The sequence below is a fragment of the Tympanuchus pallidicinctus genome, unplaced genomic scaffold (genome assembly GCF_026119805.1).
Source record: "Tympanuchus pallidicinctus isolate F22 unplaced genomic scaffold, pur_lepc_1.0 scaffold1, whole genome shotgun sequence".
Classification (NCBI taxonomy): Eukaryota; Metazoa; Chordata; class Aves; order Galliformes; family Phasianidae; genus Tympanuchus; species Tympanuchus pallidicinctus.
This window is the reverse complement of record NW_026294618.1, coordinates 89,011,015-89,032,379: the sequence shown is the minus strand read 5'-3', so window position 1 is coordinate 89,032,379 and position 21,365 is coordinate 89,011,015. Positions and strand designations below refer to the sequence as shown.

Here is a 21,365-nt window from a genome sequence, read left to right as displayed (position 1 = left end):
AGCGGTATTCTGTATTTTTGCTATAAAGAAAACCTTACTTTTTACTAAAACTTTGCAGAGCTCTTCTAATTCAACACGCTTTAAAAAAGAATTAATGAGAAATCTGGAAGCCATCTTTTCACACTTGAAGTATTAGTCTTATCATTATGGAATCATAAAATTATTGTTTTCTCTTCAAGGGTTCAAGTCAGATGATAATTTAGATATTCTTTAATGCTAGTCTACGCTAGAAATGCTAGACCCAGGATCTACCATCATGTGCTACAGTTGTAGCATAAGACAGTGACACATTTAAGTGCTATGCTTAATGTTACTTGAAAGCCTTGGCCTAAAAGGACTGACAAGAGACAGAGAAAATGAGAAAAACATCCTCTTTTCCACCAAGTAACAATGTGGTTTTATTTCTAGCTAGTTTCAAGCTCAGTACAGAGCATCCTTTGAGGACAGAGTTGAGATGTAGGTTTAGAATAGAACATTGCTGAGACAATTTGCAACAGCTCTACAGTATAATGCATTTTTCTGACTTTCTTGCCATGCATCAAACACTTTCATTCCTTTTGTTAACAAGTTCATATAGTTATATGTATTTTGAAGGCTATTAATGGAAGTTTTAAACCACAGGACAGGAGCAGAACATATGATGAAGAAACTTGTGGGTCTATATTATGATGGGGGATTGCTCACCAAATGCCCTCGTGTAAAAAAACAGACTTGACTTGGGGAAGGTTCATTTAATTTATTGTCAATTACTAACACAGGAGGATACTGAGAAATAAAAATAAAAATAAAAATAAAAAGACCTTTCCTCCTACTCTGTCCCTTCTTCTCGGGTTCAAATTCATTCCTAGTTCTTCGGCCTGCTGCCCCTCCAAATTTAGGGAGAATGAGGAATAGGGCTGTGGTCAGTTTTATCATAATCTCTAGAAATTCTAGAAATTTATTTTAGATGGCTAAAGTAGGCTAGTCTGTCTAATCTGTTTTGATAGTGAGGGTTTCTGTAGGGCTTTTCAGAACAGAAGCTAAACGTAAGTATAGTATTTCCCTTTGGAGGAACTTCTCTCTTTGCACAAGCTACAGAGAGATATGGGAGATGCTAGCTATGCAAGTTTCATGTCTAAATGCAGAAGCTACAACATATCTGGATCCAAATTATTAGGCTCTAGTAATTTCTTTTTTGGATTGCACATTTATAACACATACGTGCATCTGATCAATATATGATAAGGTGAAACTAGTCGATTTACAAGTTATTATACTGGAGTCAATAATGTGTTCTAAAGACATTCTCAATTCTGAAGCCTGCGGGATTTGTTTTGTACTGGGCTTAACTATATATGTATTGACTTTGTGATTTATTTAAATTCCCCAGATAACTTAATTTTCCAAGGAAAGTGAAGAATCTAAATGAATCTTGCTATGTTTTTACTGTTTTAAAGTAATCATTCCATAGTTACATCCTGCATCTCTTCCCTGACAAGTGCATCTTGCTAGTGCAAGTCAAAGCTCAGAGGTTCTTCTCTTTTGGTCAAAGTCTGGCATTGGGAAGGCCAAGCCATACTGGAGGAGACTAGTGTATACATGCATGAGAAGTCATTAATAGGGATTGTGTTTTATTCATGTATTAATGTTTAAAAGTGATGCCAACTAGCTTCTTTTCCGGTTTACACTGTAGCAGATTTATCTGTCTGCTTTTGTGAGTAGGTGTGTGAATTCAGCATCAGTCTATGTGCCTTAGGAGGTCTAAGTACAGTCCTAAGATCTGTCTGGAACATCATCTGTCCACCAGGCTCACTTGGTTTCAAGAAATTAAACCTGCAAGCAGCCTCTCTTCCTGTTACTTCATAAAACTGCTGCTTCCCTCTTGCTGCCATCATTTAAACTCTTCTCTTGATATAGTTAATTCTAAGTCTTGAAATTGCATAGCTGCTGAGAGACACAATAATGTGTAATGAATATGCATTGAACCTGATTAGTGTTGTCAGCAGCACAGCCCATGGTAGTCACAAAAAGAAAACAAAATTCTTTGCTTCACTTACCGTTGGTCTCAGGCTTTTCAAGCTTTTTGTTGAGGCTTTCAACTAGCAAGGGCAGGGATGCCTTCTAGCAATCTCCTCCTCCAAACTTCCTGTAGCTGTTGGAAGGAAGATGTCAAACTGCTGCTGAAACTTCTGTATTTCAAGGGAAGCTGTGGAATAGATCTGGTTTCCATTTTGAATGGTCCTGTGTGGAGCCATGGGGAGGACTTGATGACTCATGTGGGTCCATATATCTAATTGATATCCTCTGCCAGTGTTCAAAAGATGGACTGAGCTGACTACAAAAGAGAAAGCAGGCATCCCTGTTCACACAAGCCTTCTGCTAGGTGTGCTAAGGGGTGCAGAGTGCTTCCTATTTTTCTGGTCTCGATTAGCACAGCTGGGTTCCTCCTTTCCCAAGCTGTCTGCGGAACAGGTATTTTCACATAGGAAGTGTAAAATGTAAGGGAAGTAATGAAATAGCCGTATATTGACTTGAAGGAAAGCTTTTCAAGAGGTAGGGCCTTGTGTGCATTTATGCCTATCACTTCTTAAAATAAACAGTCAAATTTACAAATGGTAAGATTAAATGTTGGCCTTTATAATGTAGCACTAAGTACATTGTTTATACTTTTAATATCTCTCAGAAGTGATTACACACATAGCAGACAAAGTTTGAATGAAAAGCAAGGACTGCCTGGTGCAGGGCAGAGAAAAAAAAAAAAGAGAGAATAAAACGGTGGGAAGCAAAAAACCTTTTAGTCTCCTTTAAAACGTTGCCTTTATTTTCCATTGTGTTGGCAGAAAGCAGGGATTTAAAGCTGTGAATTGCCTTGAGGCTGTGTTATCTTCCTCTACTTAGCAGCAGTTAGAACTGCTCTTTTTGCAAGTGTTGGGTGAATGAGACAAGGACTCAGAATGATTGGGAAAAGGGAATAAAATAAGCCTGCACTTAACAGTAATATGGCACGTCTATTTTACCTGTGTAAAATGGGATCTAAAACAATCATGATAGTTTCCTGAAGCTGCACAAAGTAACACGGGGGGATATTCTGAGACTTAATTAATTAATGCTTGTAGCATGATGTGAGATCCTAGGATGAAGAGTCATATATAACTGCAAAGTCTTAATTTTATGGAGCACAACTGACATTCAATGGCATTTTCAAGAAAACTGATGTGGAAGTTCACCTGCAATCTTTGTTAGAATTCAGGTTGTCCTTGTACAAATCCCCTTAAGGATTTTCCTCAAACTGTTATTTGTGTGTGTTTTTTTTTTCTCTTTTCATTTCTTTTTCCCCATTATGACTGTTGAGCTGTGCAAAGACGAAAATTCTAAATAACTGTTTTTATCAGGAAAATGCTATACATCACATGTATCTTATGCACCTATACAAGCCCCACACAGCAAAATCATAACAAAACTACTTTTTTTTCAAATTTTACATAACATTAAGGCCTTGTGCTATATTGCCTGAGTCACTTAATATTAGATGAGAAAAGTTTTAAGGAGTCCAGAACCACTTTTCTTCACAATATCATATGTGATATAATTTGTAAAGAGCTGAGGAAGGCTTGTGGCACAAATATCTGTAGTCAGTGTGAATGCCTCGATAGTAAACATTTCAGATAAAAATCAAAAGGCAGAACATCTGATAACAAAAACATTGTCTCTCTATAACAAGGCAAAACTGATTGCCACAAGATACCTTGAGATGAAAAGTTCTAGTGTATAAATTACTTTTTTTTGTATGGATAACAACAAAAGTATTCATAGTTCTGTTGCACTGGCTTAAAACTATAGATGTTCTTCTTCACAACACCTGTCATTCTGGACATTATTAGAAAAAAGGGTATGAGGCTGAGAAGACACCAGCAGCCCTGATGTGGCATTCTCTGTTGTGTTTGTTCTGTCAAAAGCATCACTCTGGCTGGCCATCAGCCAATACATCAAATGGAAAATATGGTTTATGACATTAAGAAAAATATGACATTAAGCTCCTAGTGCTTCATATTAAAGTACGTGCCCCCTACCACGCGCAGATTTGAGCCTTTAGGCTCTAGCCATCTCATCATCATCTACTGTGCTGTGGTAGAAAACTACCTGTAGCGCTTGTAAGCATATTCCTGGAGTTTGGCTGTGCGAGTGCATTAGTTGCAACTGCAGAGATGCAAACCGCAGCCAGAACTTGCACTTGCCTTTGCTGGCCCTTCAGCTTCTCTCGGACATACCTCCTCCTGAACCCAACAGGACATTCTGCTTCCCCTTGTGACCAAGGTGTACTCAACATATCTGCAGCATCTCAGTGAACTCACTGCTGGAGGACATAGTGCTACCTTAATGCAGTTCTGGATTTCGTAGAATCATAGAATGACTTGGGCTGGAAGAGATCTCAATTAAGTCCCCCCCCCAGCCACAGAACCTCCATATCTCATAGTAAACCAGGCTGCCCAGTGCCCCATCCAACCTGGCCTTGAACACCTCCAGGGACAGGGCATCCACTGTCTCTCTGGGCAACCTGTTCCAACACCTCTCTATTCTCCTGGTAAAGAATATCCCCAATATCCAACCTAAATCTTCCCTCCTTCAACTTAAAACCATTTCCCCTTGTCCTGCCATTGTCCCCTGGTAAAGAGTTGGCTCCCCTCCTGTTTATAGGTTCCCTTTAGGAACTGAAAGACTGCAATTAGGTCATCCCGCAGCCTTCTCTTCAACTTTCTCAGCCTGTCTTCATAGGGGAGGTGCTCCAGTCCTCTGATCATCTTTGTGGTCCTCCTCAGGACCCTCTCCAACAGCTCCCTTTCTTGTATTATATTTCATATACCTAGTAATCTTTGCCATTTCTCCCATCAGCTCTCCACAATGCGTTCCCCACTCAGCTCAACTCCAGAGCATACAATATATGTGTTTTCTTTTTTTACCAAGGAGGGCATGTAATTGTTTTTCACTGGGCTTCAGGTACTATATCTCATACCTCAATACTATCCCTATACTATACTATACTATTATTAAACTTTTTGCACCATATTCCGCATTTCTTATTTTGAAGAGTTAATCCAGCTCATCATATCCAAAATTACTATTTAAAGTGAAAAGTCTTGTTCAGATGAAGTAAGGAAGGCAGATTTGAACTGACCAAACCTAAGTTTGGAGAAATCAGTCCTGTCAGGTATCTGGTTTTTTACCCTTTCATCTCCATCCCTTTCTCATGGTGAGGAATAAAATACCTGGTTAAAAGTGAAAAAAAAAACGTGGAAGAAAAATCAAAGGTGAGAAACTACGGTTAATTATAGAGTAGGTCTTGTGAGTGTTGTAAGAGATAAAATATTAATGTTAAGAAAACATGTTGACATCGTCCTCTAGATGGTGTCTATAGTGGAATGTCATGTCACTGATATTTTGGTTTATCTGATTTATTTAGTGATGCAGAAAAATCTCTTTTTGGATTTCAGTGATTCTTAGCACAAATTAGACAAATAATACAGCTGCAAATACGTGGCACTCGATGATGTTAGATGAATTTTAAATATGATGTTATGTTAAAAAAGAAAACCTTACAGAAGTGGTACAGAAAGGGGTACTGAGGTATTGACTTCACTCCAGAAGGAATTTTAAAAGTTTTACCGGTGCTGCATTGCTGTTTAAGAGCATACTTGCTCCCAAAAGCCAGCAGAGTGACTGAAGGCAGCTGGCTTAGTGTGCTTGGTGCCGTTTTGCTGCTCCATGCCTCTTCTCTTCCTTTGTGCTTCTTTGTCTTCCAATCAAAGCTGGGGACCGAGGCTCCTGCTGAGGCTGCAGCAGGTCCCCAGATGCCCAGGTGTGCCAGGAAGGAAAGCTGACTGCTGTGAAAATGTGCACTAGCCCCACTCGACAGATTCAGCTGCATGCAGTTCACAGTTCCTCACATGCTCTGCCAGGAAGGAGAAAAATGAATTGCAATGCGATACTTGTAGATCAGGTACTAATTGTTGCAGTTTGCAGAACGTTTTAAACTCCTTAGATTGCTGCTTTTTCTAAAGGTTTCTCACAAAGCATGTTCCACAAGCTCCAGTAGGAATAGTCACATAGGAAATGTCTCCATTGTGTGCTGAGTGGAGCAGAGGTGTGCAAATGAATTCTTCTTTAAAAAATCATACATTTAAATGCTATTATTATTATTATTATTATTATTATTATTACAATTTGGTTGTTGTGTCATAAAAATTATACCATAAAAAAAAAAAAAATTACCAGTTGTGTAATACATGTCACTGCTGTTGAAGGCTTATTCGGTAATATTAATCACTGCAATAATAATTTAAAAAGAAAAGTCTGGGTTGAAAGGCAATTTTAAATTTCTAGAATGAAATGCAAAGTAGTTCTTAAAATGTAAAATCTTAAAAGTGAAACATACCAAACGTTCTAATGAAAACTCTAGAATTAAATTAATTTTTACTCAAATTGGGAGGAAAATAAATAGTGCGACAGCAATTTCTGGTAGGACGGGAAAAACTGGTTGCTTTTAGGCAAGATCATTTCTGGCAAAATGAGTAATACTTTGGTTTCTATTTGCTTTACCTTTGAGTTTTTTCAGTATCATCATGGGGATAATTTATATTCCAGTCCACACTGCTAGAGGAAGGAATGGAGTCATAGATTACCTGTGTATCTGTAAGTTATATCCTTGTGAATTTGAGCATAAGGCTTTAGGAATAGAGTAGATTTTAAAAATGAAAAAGAAACCATGTGCATAAGACAAGCTGGAGAAGGAAGGCAACCCAAAGGATAAGTTAGGGATTGTATATGAAAATGAACCCAGTGCAATTTTGAGAGGGATGGCAGAGGCTAAGATGTTTGCTGAGGAATAAACACGAACATCAGAGTTTTGTTAAGGCGGAGGTGCTTACTGTGTTTGCAGAAAATGGAAAGCTAAGGGACTGGCAAAGTGAATAATGTCAAAGGTAAGGGCAAAATGAGGATCTTTGTAAAACCCCAAATATTCCCAGCTTTCCTGTCACTTGTGGAGGAAGTGCCTTCCTTGATGGGGAATTTTGAAAGCTGACACTGGAGGATGGTTGGAATAATATTCTGACAGCTAGGAGACTATAGCTTCCTCCTCCTTGACCAGGGTGAGTTCAGTGTCTGTGCTTCTGTAGAAAAGAGAATGTCATACAGAATTACCTTCTGATCATGTATGTCTGGAGGATATGAAATAACCACTACCATTAGCAGTGTGATTGTCTCTGATGCCCTCTCTGATATTTAGTCAGAGTCTCACAGAAAAAAAAAAAAAAGAGCCAGCTTTTTCATCAGATATCAAAGATACCTGCTGAATAGGGACTACTGTACAAAGAGGTGATAGGGAGAAAGAAGAAATTGGAGCCTCACTTTAACATGACTGGATGGTGACTTACTGAGTGTTGACTATGACCTCTGAAGCAGCAGTAGGTACTGAAGCTCTCTGTTGGGCGGCTCCTGAGGGGTTCAGGGTTCTGATGTATCCATAGTGTTTTAAGCTCACCCTGAGACCTGGGCAACTGGGCAACTTTTTCAACTGCCTTGAAAAAGGAGGAAAAGTGCAGAGTGGCAACACTGGAAAGTACTGCTTCATCAGATCGATAGATTAAAAGATGACTAGGTTGTGTAGTTTTATGCACGTTAAACATCTGTGCGGGGAGTCCACTTGCACAGAGTATTATTGACAGCTACAGATCAATGTTAATTTTTGATCATTTTCAACTTACAAAGACCTCTTGATCCTGTTGTCACCTTAGGGGCACTTCAAGTCTTTGGCAGCGATCACGGTAGGCATGTAAAACCAGCAGGCTCTCAACAGCTGCACAGCCTTGCCCATGCCTGGAGAGAAAAAGGGGAAGGCCAGCACCTTGCATCCCAGCCATCACTGCCTTTGAGAGGCATGAAAGAGTGTGCCCATTTGTTCCCAGACTTTAACTGACTTCTGTGCTCATGAATTAAAAAATAAACAAACAAAAAAGGCAATCTGAAGCAAATCTCGATGGATACATTATTCATGATTTGTGCTCTCTTGTTTTATGCTTTGAAAATGTGTTAAAACAAGGTTTTGTTTTAAATAACTTTTATCCTAAATTACAGTTGGAGCTGTGGAATTAGCCGAGCATTTGTTGCTGCTAACAGCTTACACTTCTGCTGGCAGCGTGTAAAGCTTTTTGCACAACAAAAGCAGGGATGCTACCCTGCATCTCAGAGTGGCGATGCTGCCAGTGCTGTCAGAGGAAAGGGACAGGGCTACCTGAAGCAATGGCTGGTTGGCAGGTGGCTCTGGGCTGCAGTATGGGGATGCTGACACAGCTACCTCCTGTCGGGGTCTGCAGCGTTTACCTTAAAAGGATAGACATTACAGGAGGAGTGTGAGAGTGAGCACACATTGTTTGCTAGTTTATTCTTAATTTAATCACTGAATGAGTGAGTCTACTTTGCAATAGGAGACACAGAAAGGAGGGCGTGGGGCTGCAATCCATCAGCTTTCATGGTCAGTCAGTCTTGAGCTACGAATATCTTAATGTTTGCATTAAAATTTTATTTTGTTGGCTTACTTTTAATGGTAAATGAAATCTGGCCCGTTAGCGGTGTGTAAACATGGGATATATGAGTTCATGGCTTTGCAAACAATGACTGGGAGAACATTCCATGCATGGATTGTGATCCTGCGCCTGTTTAAGACAGAGCAGTTGTCCATTGAAGCCAAAGGTTACCATACTATCCATTGCAAGCTGTGTGTTTGCCATTTGTATTTAACCATTCCAGCAGGGCAGTTTTTCTAAACTAGGATATTAAATAATTCTTAAAATAAATCACTGAGACTGCTATCCATCCTCATTTTTAGGATCAACCTCTGAGCTGAGTAAATTCACAGATGGCAATGGCAGCAGTGCAGGGAGAGAAAGTGTGGCTTCATTTTCTGGGAGGGCATCCCCTGAGCTTACTTCAAAACCAAACAAAACAAAAATACATGTAAACCGTTTGCTGTTCAAGAAGTATCTGTAGGAGCCAGGGATAAAAGTCATCCCTGGAAGGAATGGTTTAGCAGTCTCCAGAGAACACAGCGAACTGCAGGCAAGGAAATCCCTCCAGCCTTGTTTCATTTCAAAGGGTGGTGAGGATTGTAAATAATTAAATCTTGGGGTTTAGTGGAAAAACTGTCAAGGGTGATGAAAAATATGCCATTTTTCGGTTAAAAAAAAAATAATCAAGTGTTTTGTAGTACTGTTGTCACAAAAGCCCACCCTGATCACGCTGGTGATAAGAAAGCAGAACCATTACTTTTTGTATGGTGTTTGTAATGATGTTTTTGTACCTTCTGAGAGCCCCTGTGTAACGGTTCAGGGGCAGTAATTTAATGCGGTCTGTTCCCTTCCTTCCTCCTCCACCCCCAAACCGTGGAATGTAAATTTTAGGCTTTTAAAAGTTCTGTTTTGAAAACCTAATAGATAACTGTCCTCATAAAAACTATTAATATAGACCACATCCAATTGTAAAGCTAATTTTAATCATGTTTTGTGCCAACATAATTTCTGATGCCAGATTCTTATGCTAAGCATGAACTTCAATTTGAGCTGTGTTCTTTAACCTGCAGTTCATAATTCTGCATTCAGCCATATAGGTTTTTGGCTATGGCAGTATGAACGCTTCCACTTTCAAAGATCTAAGCCATAAATGTTTATTAAAAGAATCTATAATGAAATCAGTTTTGTTATTTTTTTAATGGCTGCCTTGAGTATGTTGGATGACTGAACGCGTGTTGTTAATCATTAAGCTCTCGTGTTACAAAAAGTGTTTGATAGTATTGCCATCTAGGGGCCGAACAAAATTCTCCATACTGAAATAAACTGTAATTGAACAGGTGCTGCTATTGACAATATACATATGTTTTTGCTTTATAGCCCACATGCTTTCCATATTTCTTATGACAAAAGATATCTCTAAATGTCCCGCAGCAGCCAGAGCTTTTTTATATATAATCTGTTCGAGGTGATTGCTATTTGCATTTGAGCTTATGCTTTTTTGGCAACGATGCCTGGGAATTCCTAACAAAGAATTATACTTTTTTGCATTATTAATCTTGCTAGTGTTTGCCCTGTTTAACAGAAAAAGGAATCATTTATCAGAAAAGTATGTTTATAATCTGTACTTGTGGCATCTTCAGATTTAATATTCATAATGGTCAACTCAAACGCTGCGCTATATTTATCTAAAAGACTAACTCATTGTTGTGAGGAAATAACTACTGAAATATTGATGATCCAACTTTTAATATTTAAAAAAAAGAAATTAATATTTCTTTAAAATTTGTTTCTGATTCTGTTCTCCTAACAAATGTTTAAATATTAAACAATTGAAAGTGTTAGCATTTAACAACTTAATACAACTTATGGAAGGAGAGAAATTGGCTGCAGCTTACTGCCACGCAAAGGAAGCTGAATTCTTGTGCTCGGGTTCTTTGTATTGGAAAAGCTAATGCAAAAGCACTGCTAAGAATGGAATTTAATACATTGGTGATCCCCTTTCTTCTCCTGATGAAACATGTCTGAAGAGTCTCTTAGTGAAACATGCTGCTCCCCTTCTTTGTTAGGCACCTTGCCTTCCATTGCTGCTAGAAGCAGTGCTGTGCTGTGCTGCAGTCCTGCAAGGTTAGGTCTCTGTCAGCTGCTGTTTGGGGCAAGCTGCAGTGGCAGTGCAGTGGTCCCTCCTGTCCACTGTAGCCTGCCTGCCCTCATCCACCTGCATGGCCCTTCTGCTTGGCACGTCCCTCGGCAACGGGTGAGCCCCAGTCATTCCAAAAAGGCTCATCTCCATACCCTGCACAGCCACATACCTTCCAGCCAGCCTTGGCTTCTGCTTGGCCTCCAGGGACATCCTGTTTATTCTTTCCATCTCTCCCTCCGTTTTTCTCATCCCACTTTTAAGCATTTTGTTTTCAGTAATGAAATGGGACTGCACTCTTGAAAACACCATAATCTTTTTACACAAATAGATAGTGATAGGACAAAGGAAAATGGTTTGGACTGTGCATACCCAGAAATCAGCTCCAAAGACTCCACCATATTGACTGATATTTTTAAAAAATCCTAACAGTTTATTTCTGAGATTCAGCCATGGAAATCCACAGAAAAAATCCTGGTAACCAGCTGGAGTATTCTGCAAAACGGTCAGAAGAGACCCAGAGCTGAGACCTCATTTTCCAAGTGACATAAACCACAGATGCTGATTACTTTTTTAACTAACTCAAACATCTGCATTCTTGCTTCAGGGAGGAAAGCATCAAGCTCATTTATTTGGATTGAAACCTTTCACAACATATCATGTCCATGTCGTAGCTGTAAACAACGCCGGACAGGTTTCAAGCCCCTGGACATCTGTGCGCACATTGGAAGCTTCACCCAGTGGCCTGAGCAACTTCACTGTGGAAAAGAAAGAGAACGGCAGAGCTTTGTTGTTGAAATGGTCAGAGCCTTCTGAACCCAATGGCGTAATTAAGGTAATCTCTGTGTTCACATTTTGCTTGATCAAAAAAAAAAAAGAAAGGGTAAACGATGCATATCAAATATTTTTTGCTGGAAAAGACTCAATCAAATGCATTATACTTTAAAATAAGACAGAAGTCCTACGTAAGCACAAGGCACTAAGAGTGCAGTCATGGCTTGTGCTTATATTCAAATGAGAATTAACACTCCTGTGCTAGCCCCAACCACAGGAATTCATTTACAGTGAACTAAACCGTTGATTTAATGGACAGAAAGCTATGCATGAAAGCTCGTTGTCTTAAATAACTTTAGCCCCTTACTCTAGACATTGCCAAAATGCACTTTTAGAAACTTTAGGTTTGATAGAATGTTGTTCTGATATTTGTGCCTTCTGTCAACTGATTACAGATCAATTACCCAAAAGGAGAGAGGGTGGGAGGGGGAGTTTTTGATTTTTTTTTTTTTAAATGGTTTTGTTTAGAGTTAGTCTGCAAGAAGCTTTGTGCTAATCTATAAGAGGCTTGTTATAAAACTTGATAACAAACAAACATAATGAAAAGTGTCAGTAGATGATTTATTACTGCAATCCAAATGAAAAAAAAAATCATGAAAATTGGATCAAAATGTTATTTTTGTATCAATGATTCTGTTTGTGTGGTGATTTTACTATCAAGGAAGTCAGCTACTGGATAGTTGGTTGATGGTCCTCACTCTGTTGCAAAGATTAAGGTGTCTCATCTATAGCTTGTTTACAAACATTTTGATTTATAGATTTCTGTCCTTTTATCCTGACTTCTTTCCCTTTCAGTCTTTCTTTTTTCTTTTTCCTTAGACCTACAACATTTTCAGTGATGACAACCTGGAGTACAGTGGTTTATCTCGCCAGTTCCTCTTTAGGCGCCTTGAACCATACACACTCTATACCCTACTACTGGAAGCTTGTAATGCAGCAGGCTGCACTCGTTCCCCACCCCAGCCCATTCGAACAGATGAAGCACCTCCAGTGTCTCAGATGGCACCCATAATCCAGGCAGTGAATGCTACCAACATTGAGCTGAGCTGGTTGGAGCCAATTAATCCAAATGGAAAAATAATTCGCTATGAAGTTATTCACAGATGCACAAAAGAAAATGCTGCAGGGTACAGAGCAACAATGGAAGATGAGAAAATTGTTTTCACAGAATACAACACTGAAAGTAATACATTTGTATACAATGATAAAGGTTTGCAGCCATGGACAAGGTATGAATACAAAATACGTACCTGGAATGCAGCCGGCTACGCTGACAGCTCTTGGACAGCAGCCATGACCAGTCAAACTGCCCCAAAAGGTCTCGCTGCCCCCAGGTTATCCTTAGCATCAGTTAACCCTCGCAAGGTGCTCGTCTCTTGGGATGCGCCGGCACAGCCCAATGGTATTCTTCAATCATACAGGCTGCTAAAAAATGATGTTCTCTATCCTTTCAGCTTTGATGCAGCTACCTTCAACTACACGGATGAGGACTTACTACCCTATTCGATGTACAGTTATGCAATAGTTGCCTGTACAATGGGTGGCTGCTCTACCAGTGAACCAGCTGCGATACGAACATTGGAAGCAGCTCCTGCGTTAGTGGATCCACCATTTCTGCAGGCTGTCAGTTCCACTCAGGTTAATGCATCCTGGGCACCTCCCCAAATACAAAATGGAGATATCACCAAGTACATTTTGAAATTAAACAATGAAGAGTATTATCCTGGCAAAAACTTGCAAATGTTGATTTCTGATCTGCAGCCTTACACACAGTATGATTTTGAATTGGTTGCCTGTACTGCTGGGGGCTGCACATCTAGCACAGCCCAGTCAGTGATGACCATGGAGGCTCCACCATTAAATATGGAAGCTCCTAGGCTGCTTGTCATGGGCTCAGAGTCAATTGAGATCACATGGAAAAGTCCAGCTAAGCCCAATGGTAAAATCACAAGCTACGAGCTAAGGAGGGATGATGTTCTTGTTTACTCAGGTCAGGAAACTCGCTACCTTGATTTCACCTTAACACCAGGCATGGAGTACAGCTACACTGTTACTGCAAATAACAGTCAAGGGAGCGTGACTAGCCCATCGGCTCAGATAAAAACCAACCCCTCTGCTCCGTCTGGGATTTTGCCTCCTAGGTTGCAAGCATGGTCCTCAAAGGAGATTTTGGTGGCCTGGGATCCTCCTATCAAAGTAAATGGTGACATTAAAAATTATACAATCTCCATCCACAAGCCTGCTGAAACAGGAAAGAAAAATGTTGACTTTGATGCATCTCATAGTTCCTTTGTGAGACGTTCGTTCATAGTGGCAGGGCTACAACCCTACAGTTGGTAAGTCTGGAAAATTATGTTTGTTAAATGAATGCTACAAGTTGAATCAGTAGACTGGCATTAATTCTTTATTTTAAACAGCTGGTCAGACCCATGGGTTTTAATTCCTAAAAGGCACATGATAAAGCCAAGATATTTTAATTTATAGTAACACCAGCTATGTATCATCTTGATGAAGTGCATAGAGTTGACCTGGGTTATAATTGACACACAGGGTGGTTCAGTACTCTGCTACAGACTCCAGAACCTGAACTCTTGTATATCTTTTGGAAGATGTCTACATTCAAGCATAAATAGGGCTTTAGCTGACAAAGTTAAGATGAGGAAGCAGAAAACTTGTCACCTAGACCATTTGCAGCACAACTGAGCATCTGCAAAGTCACACCAGCAGTGTGCTTGTTCCTTTGAACTGAAAAAGAGCTACTTGTGTTTATATAGGACTCAGCTGCAAAAAAAGAAAGCAACACACTTGATACTGAAGTAATGTCTTCCCTGCTAATTCTTGATTATTTACGTGACCTTTCCGTATATATTTGTGTAGGCATAATTTGTGTGTATTACATGGTTGATAAGTCTGCCTACTATTTACATGTTAACTAATCTAAATCCAAAGAGAGAAGAGTAATAGAGTGAAGTCAGTGATGACTCAGCTCTCAAATGATATCCACATCATCTCTAACAGGAAATCATCATTTTGATTCATGTCATCAAAATAATTTTGATTTACTTGACTCATGAAGATATGAATCCTACTTTGAAAACAAAAATCACAGAATCATAGAATCATCCAGGTTGGAAAAGACCTCAAAGATCATTGATCCAACCACGACCCAACCACACTATCCCAACTCTAACAACCTTCCACTAAATCATGTCCCTGAGCACCACATCCAGACAGTCCTTAAATGCACTCAGGGATGGCGACTCAACTACCTCAGTGTAAAACCTGGATGAAAATTTTCTTCTGTCGTCAGCTTTCTGAATTCCCACATGTAGTCTATGTTTACTTTTTCAAAAATGCCAAAGACCAAAAAAATTAAGAATCCCCCTCCCCCCCTATTATGTGTTTGATTCAGATGTTTTAACCACTTTGTTTCTGCTTATGTTTTTCAAGGTACGAGGTACAGCTCCAAGCTTGCACAGAGCTGGGCTGTGCCTCCAGTGAGTGGGCATCTGTCCAGACACTGGAGGCACCACCAGCAGCACAGCCCGCCCCTCTCATAGAGATACAGACCACGGCCAGGGGCTTCCAGACAGTGTCTTCTGTCCTATGGACTGGCCCACAGCAGCCAAATGGGAGGATTATATACTATGAACTTTACAGAAGACGGACAACACAAGCCCTCATAAATTTAGACCTCGTACTTGTTTACAATGGCTCTTCAACATTCTTCAGAGATGACCAGTTGTTGCCTTACACAGAATACGAATATCAGGTGGGATCTAATGTTATGTAAGTAGTGTGATATTTTAGTGCTGACAAGGCATTTCATTAGTTTTTTTTCTTTCTTCTTCCCTCCTCCCCTAGTCTTCTTGGAATTATTTTTTACTTTGAGATCATAAAGTAGCTTATGTCAAGAGGAACTGGGGGTGTTTTCTCAACAAATTAAATGACAGAATGGTAGGATCACAAGCAGATTTTGTGAAGTTATTGTTGATGGCTGCTACTTCTTATACATGTAGGCCTTTTATTGTTGTTTTTCTTAAGAGTTTACTATTGGAATTAAACTGTGGAGTAGGTATTGTCATCACTGTCAGCAGTGCCCTGGAAACTAAGCTCAAGTTTTATACGCATGTCTTGGCTTTACCCCATTGAACTGAGATATTTGCTATTTCTAAGCACTTGACACTCCTTCCAGCTGTTTAAACGAGCTGGTGGAGTTTAGAACCTCATCAAAACCAGCCTTTAATCTGTTGTCTCTAAAGCCATAGTTTTGTAGAAGATTAAGGCTAGTTTTTGCTTATAAAAATGCCTTTCAACAAGCACTCGTATTATTCTGCCAACAGGATAGCAGTAAGCCTCACTCCTAAATCCATACACAATAAGTCTACATATGGAGTGTCTTGAAGATGAGTTTGGCAATTCTCAGAAGTATTTACAACTTTTTCCTAAAATAAAATAAAACAGAATTTGCTGAAACATGGATTTGTTTCAATAAGTATGAAACACAATGCATTCCACCTCTTGAGCTCCCACAGAATAGTGGCAATACTTCTTTAAAATGTTCATTTGCTTTATAGGATGACAAAGTAATTCAGGTTGGAATGGCTCTCACCAGTCCAGGTTCCTACTCAATGCACTGTCAGTTGAGAGGTCAGATGAGGTTATTTAGGGCTTTATTCTTTTGTACCTTGGAAATCTTTAGGGAAAGTGAGCAACATCTCAGGGCAGTCTGCAGCACTGCTTTACTGTCCCCATGGTGAAAAAAGTGTCCTCACATGCCACATTCTCCAACCCTCTGACTATCTTGGTGGCCCTCTGCTGAACTCACTCCAATTCATCAATCTTTCTTGGGGCCAAAACAGGACAAACGCTAAGTGAAGGCATGTAATCACTTCCTTTAATTGTCTGGCTATGGTCCTGTTAAATAGCTCAAGATGTGGTTGCCTATTTTTGCTGCCAGGGTACATTGCTGGCTCATGTTTGACTTCCTATCTACTAAGATTCCCCCCAGGTTCTTTCCAGCTGAGTTGTTGCATAGCTAGTCAGTCTCTACCCTGTAATGCTACAAGGGTTGTTTTACTACCCAAGGTGCAAGACTTCACATCTGTCCTTGATGAAACTACCTGGTGAATTCTCCTCTGGGATCTTCTCACAGCCCTTGGTTATATTGACTTGTCCCCTCCACATTGGTGTCAACCTGATGGAGGTTTGATGACAGTGCTCTTCACAGATCAGGTTTTTTGGTTTCAGTTTTTCACTTCTACTGTTGCATCCTTTTTGGTAGCCAGAAGCCATGCAGAATTAAATCTAAAATGTTTCTTTATCACGTTAGCAGTAGAATCTATTGAGCTGATACATACACATGTCAAAGACTCACAAAGTCATGAAGCATGGAAGAGACATCCAGAGGTTATGTAGTCTAACTTCCTGCTTGATGCAGATCTATTCAGAGCAGGCTGCTCAGGACTGTGTCCAATTGCATTCTGGAAGATCTCCTTCCCTGATTCTCCAAGAATGGAGACTGTACAACCTGTCTGTTCCAATGACTGCTTACATACCTCTTATTTCCCTTTGTGCCTAACTCTGTTGTTTCAGCCTGTGTCCATTGCCTTTTGTATGTCAGAGTCCCAGGGCCTAGAGGGAAGAATTCTGTGGCTTTCTTCATAAATCACTTCTAGCAGTTCTAACTTGGATAAGAAAAGGATTCTGAATGGACAATTATTAAATTATTGGAAAGACAACCTGGGATGCTACTAGAAAAATGTACTTACTGCAGTATTCACAAAACCTATCTTTGCTACTTGAGAGTCACAAACCTTTTTACTTTTGATGTTTCTGTACTGGCAGCATGTCTGTAAGGTGGTAGCCAGCATGAACAGTCTGTCTGTTAGCTTTGAGCCAGAGAAAATTTGGAGCATCTATGAGTTCAGAGAACTTTGGAATTTAGAAATACAAGAGATGCTATAATATTTTCCAAAACAAAAAGTATGATTACTTCAAGTCTGAAAACTTACTACTCTTTAAACGTGTGAAGGTATGTTTTCCAGTTGTCATTTCACTTGTGACTGTAGCTATTAAATTTTTTCAAGAAACAGCACAGTTTAGAGTGAAATGTTGTTGTAGTAAGTCCCTCTGTGTATAAATATTAAGGTTTTAATTTCTTTCTCACTGTCTAGGGCTCTTCTATAGGTCCATGATACTGTGAATTCTCCATTTGCTGTAGTTTCTTTAAAATGGAACTATTGCTGGACCAGATCTCCTTACTATTTTGGTCTAGATCTGTGAAGAATGCAAATGCAAGTGCAGATGGAGATTGGTAGAGGGAAAAGAGTTGTAGCAGATCCGTGCTCTGACTACTACTTAGGAATCTTTCTTAGTTAAAGAAAAACATCTCACATTTTTTTGTCTGGGCTGGAAGTTGTGTGATACTCTCAGTTGCTCCGATTTTTATTTCACCGATACTTAATTCAAAACCTATTTTAGGGAGGGGAGAAGTTGATAGCACAGCACAGAGATTTGCTTGAGCTAACAAATTTAATGATCAGTTGATGACGAGTAGCAAAGCAGATTTCTTTGGTTTTTACCATGCCATATTCAAGACTTGGCTTTTTATCTTGGTCCTGCTCCATAACTGGGCTGAGCTGTTGACTGGATCTCTAAATCATTTTTGTTCTTTTTTTTTTTTTTTTGTTTTGTTTTTTTTTACCTCTCCACTGACGGCCATTTATTTTGCTGTGAGAGGTTTTTGCATGCACGTGTTTGTTTTCTCCTTGTGTCACTTGCAGCAGTCCTCTGGGATCTATTCTAAGCTCCTCCATTGTTGACAATTTATATCTTGTCTGTGAGACAAGTTATTCATAAGTATAGGGCTTGACTTTTGCTATTATGCTGATGAAACCCAGATTTATATTTCACTTAAACTGAGTATTGATTCTGCTGTCTCTGCATTTGAGGCTTGTTTGCTGGACATAAAACTTTAAATGCAACTGAATTTCCTCCAGCAGAATGCAGATAAAATCAAAGTGCAGTGATGGGATGGGACCCTCTCCAGCATTTTTGGAGGTATTGAGGTTTAGTTCAATGAACCTGGTAGCTTCTTTGGATCTGAGGTGAGGGTTTTGGAGGTTGTTTTCCTTTCTTTTGCTGTAAACTTCAGCTGAATATTTAAAGCTTGTAAGACTAAATGCAAAAGTTGCACTTCCAAAAATGATGATGTGACTTTTGAAGCTCATGCTGGTCAAAGGGACTGTGCACCATAACTACTAAGTTCACAATTGTTCAAGGAACTTGGGCATTTTTATTCTTCATGGGCCAGATCTATGTGAGCATATTCATGCCTACTAGATTTCTGTGCACTTTAAGAGGCATTAAGATGCCTACTGTCCTGTACTTGGAAACAATTACTGAGATCTTTGAAATTTTCTCTGTAAGTCTAATCAATAGATACTTGCATTCTTTGTAGCATTTGGTCTCTTAGGCATTTCTTGAAATACTGCCTAATTCCTCAGCTGTATTGTGTGATTCCCTCAAAAAATCCTGACTTAAACAAACTTCATGGGACCTGATGAGTTTCTTCATTTCCATAGAATTTCTGAAACAAAATATTTTGGCTTTTCTCAGGAGCTGCTGAGAATGGTCTACAGTACCAATTTTTCTTAGCTACTGGTAGGCCCTTTTGGCACACAGTACTGATCTGCAAAAAGGTGGTGCTGGGATTTGGTGCAATTTCCATGCAAGTGCAATGTCACTTTCCACAATTGCACTTAATTGTGTACTTGGAGTGCTTCTTCAGATTAATGGCTTAATGTCTTTCTGGTGTGTAGAACATGTCCTTATTTCCTCTCTGAAACCACTGAGCAAGCAAAAGGTTGGAGTAGAACTTTTCAGAAGGTTTTATTGTTGTCTTTTCGTTCTTTGGTAAGACTGTCTGGTGCACTGCAGCAGATGTCTTGCCTCTCACAGTGTCCTTCCTTAAGTAGTGTGTTTCTCACAGTCGAAATACTTCTGCCAAGTGAAAGACCAAGGGAAGATTCCAAGATATGCCAGGGAAAATACATTTTGGGCACTCCAATTTGGACTCTCAGAACTATCAAAGAGGAAACAAATTGTATGCCTGACTTTGGAGATTTACAGAAAGAAAAATGAGTGAAAAGTCACGAAGATTATGGCAGGACCGACTGCATGGAACACAGAAAATGTCAGTCGTCTCGGTCACTTTCAGAGATGACAAGAGTGGCACTTGGTTACCAGCCTATCCATCAAACTGGTGGCTGAGCTCCAGTTTGTGCTCCTTAGTTACTAACAACTGAGTGACTTTTACAGCTTAAAATGGGTTGAAGCAGGTTCTCTGACTAACCAGAGGTGGGTAGTCACCCATTTATAATATCCCTCATCTTTTGGCTTTTTTTCACTATTCTGCTTGTCGCACTGAGAGAAAGATACACCACAAAGCAGTGACAAAATCAAAGACATTTCCTTCGTGCATTCCCTGCTTGCTATCCCCTTCGTTTGAAAGAGGGGGTTTTCTTGCAAGAGAAAATCTTCTGAAAAGTAAAGCAAGCACAGCTATATTCTTTCAGTGCTTTAAAGTTGATACCTACTCTAAATATCCTTTTGCTGAACTAGATGCTTCCTTTGCCCTTGTACAGTAGGGCATGCAATAGAAGTGCTACTTGAAACTATGCAATTCCTTTTAAAAAGCCCCTCTTCTGGCACCGTGTTTCTGTTGCCGACACTATCCTAAATTTAAGTGTGAAACAATGTACTGATGAAGCAATCCTTGATTTTTGTTCATTAAACAAAATGATGGTTTTGGCTTCCAGAATTACTGGGGAGACAGTTATGACAGCACACTTGTAGGACTTTTCCCAGTACATTGCTATTCTGATCTATTCAAAACCATGGCAAGCTATCCTTTAAAAAGACATTAGTTGGGTACCGCGGGAAAATATATTCCAAGGCAGTAGATGACTTGATATGATTTCCTTGATTGTATCTTTTTATTTATGAGGCATAATTTATGACTGCTGAAAAGCAAACTAAAATGAGTGATGACTAACTGCAGCCAAAGTAATAAATCAGAAGCAGAGAAAGAAGTGGTGATTTTGATCGAATCTATTGAATTAGCTGTTGCCCTTAGCTATTACAGGTATTGGAAAGACCTTTTAATATCTGCTTATCTCTCTCATGGGAATGTGGTAACTATCTCATTATATACCCATAGGAAACAAATTATTTAATTTTCTACCTTTTAGAGTTAAACTTGTTTACATCTCTCATTAATTACGGGTGTTATTCTATGTTATATGAAATGAGCATCCTTTAGAATATGGTAACGTTATGCAAGTCCCAAACCGTTTGCCTGTAATCTTCGTCTTTTTTTTCACCTCCGTACAATGGGTTTAATACTTTTATTAGATATAAAGATTTGAATAGTGAAGATGAATAGCAATGTTAAGAGGTTCAAATTATCGCAATGCTAGAAGCCTGGACCTACCGTCTACCCATTATATGTTTATGGCCTCCCTAAGTATGCTGACTGAGTGCTAAATAGGTAAGAGAATAGATTTCAGGATGGGCAATCAGAAAACACACTTTTGTTTACCACCTCTTTGTACCACTGATCATGAGTGGATGTGATACCATTTTTCTATTGCCTTTGTTCTATTTCTACTAGATTGCAACCACTTTTGAAAGTTTCTGCTTTGCTCATACCTTCCTGACACTGCAATGCCCAGAATGAATAAATTATTTTAATGCTGGATGCTAGACTTCTGTAGGCAGGGTTTGTGCTCTAAGTTCTGCTGACATTGCATTAGGAATCCCAAATTACCTAGACTGCATGTCGGTCAGGT

The 21,365-nt window shown here is 39.5% G+C and overlaps 1 protein-coding gene across 1 annotated transcript in view; it reads left to right on the top strand.

Moving 5' to 3' along the window:
* The window catches only part of USH2A (usherin), a 391,368-nt gene that overhangs the window by 352,110 nt on the left and 17,893 nt on the right, over positions 1-21,365 (top strand). The window contains exons 62-64 of the mRNA XM_052681187.1: positions 11,285-11,512; positions 12,331-13,847; positions 14,962-15,283. Coding sequence (XP_052537147.1) covers positions 11,285-11,512; positions 12,331-13,847; positions 14,962-15,283 — 2,067 coding nt within the window. The remainder of the gene's footprint in view (positions 1-11,284; positions 11,513-12,330; positions 13,848-14,961; positions 15,284-21,365) is intronic.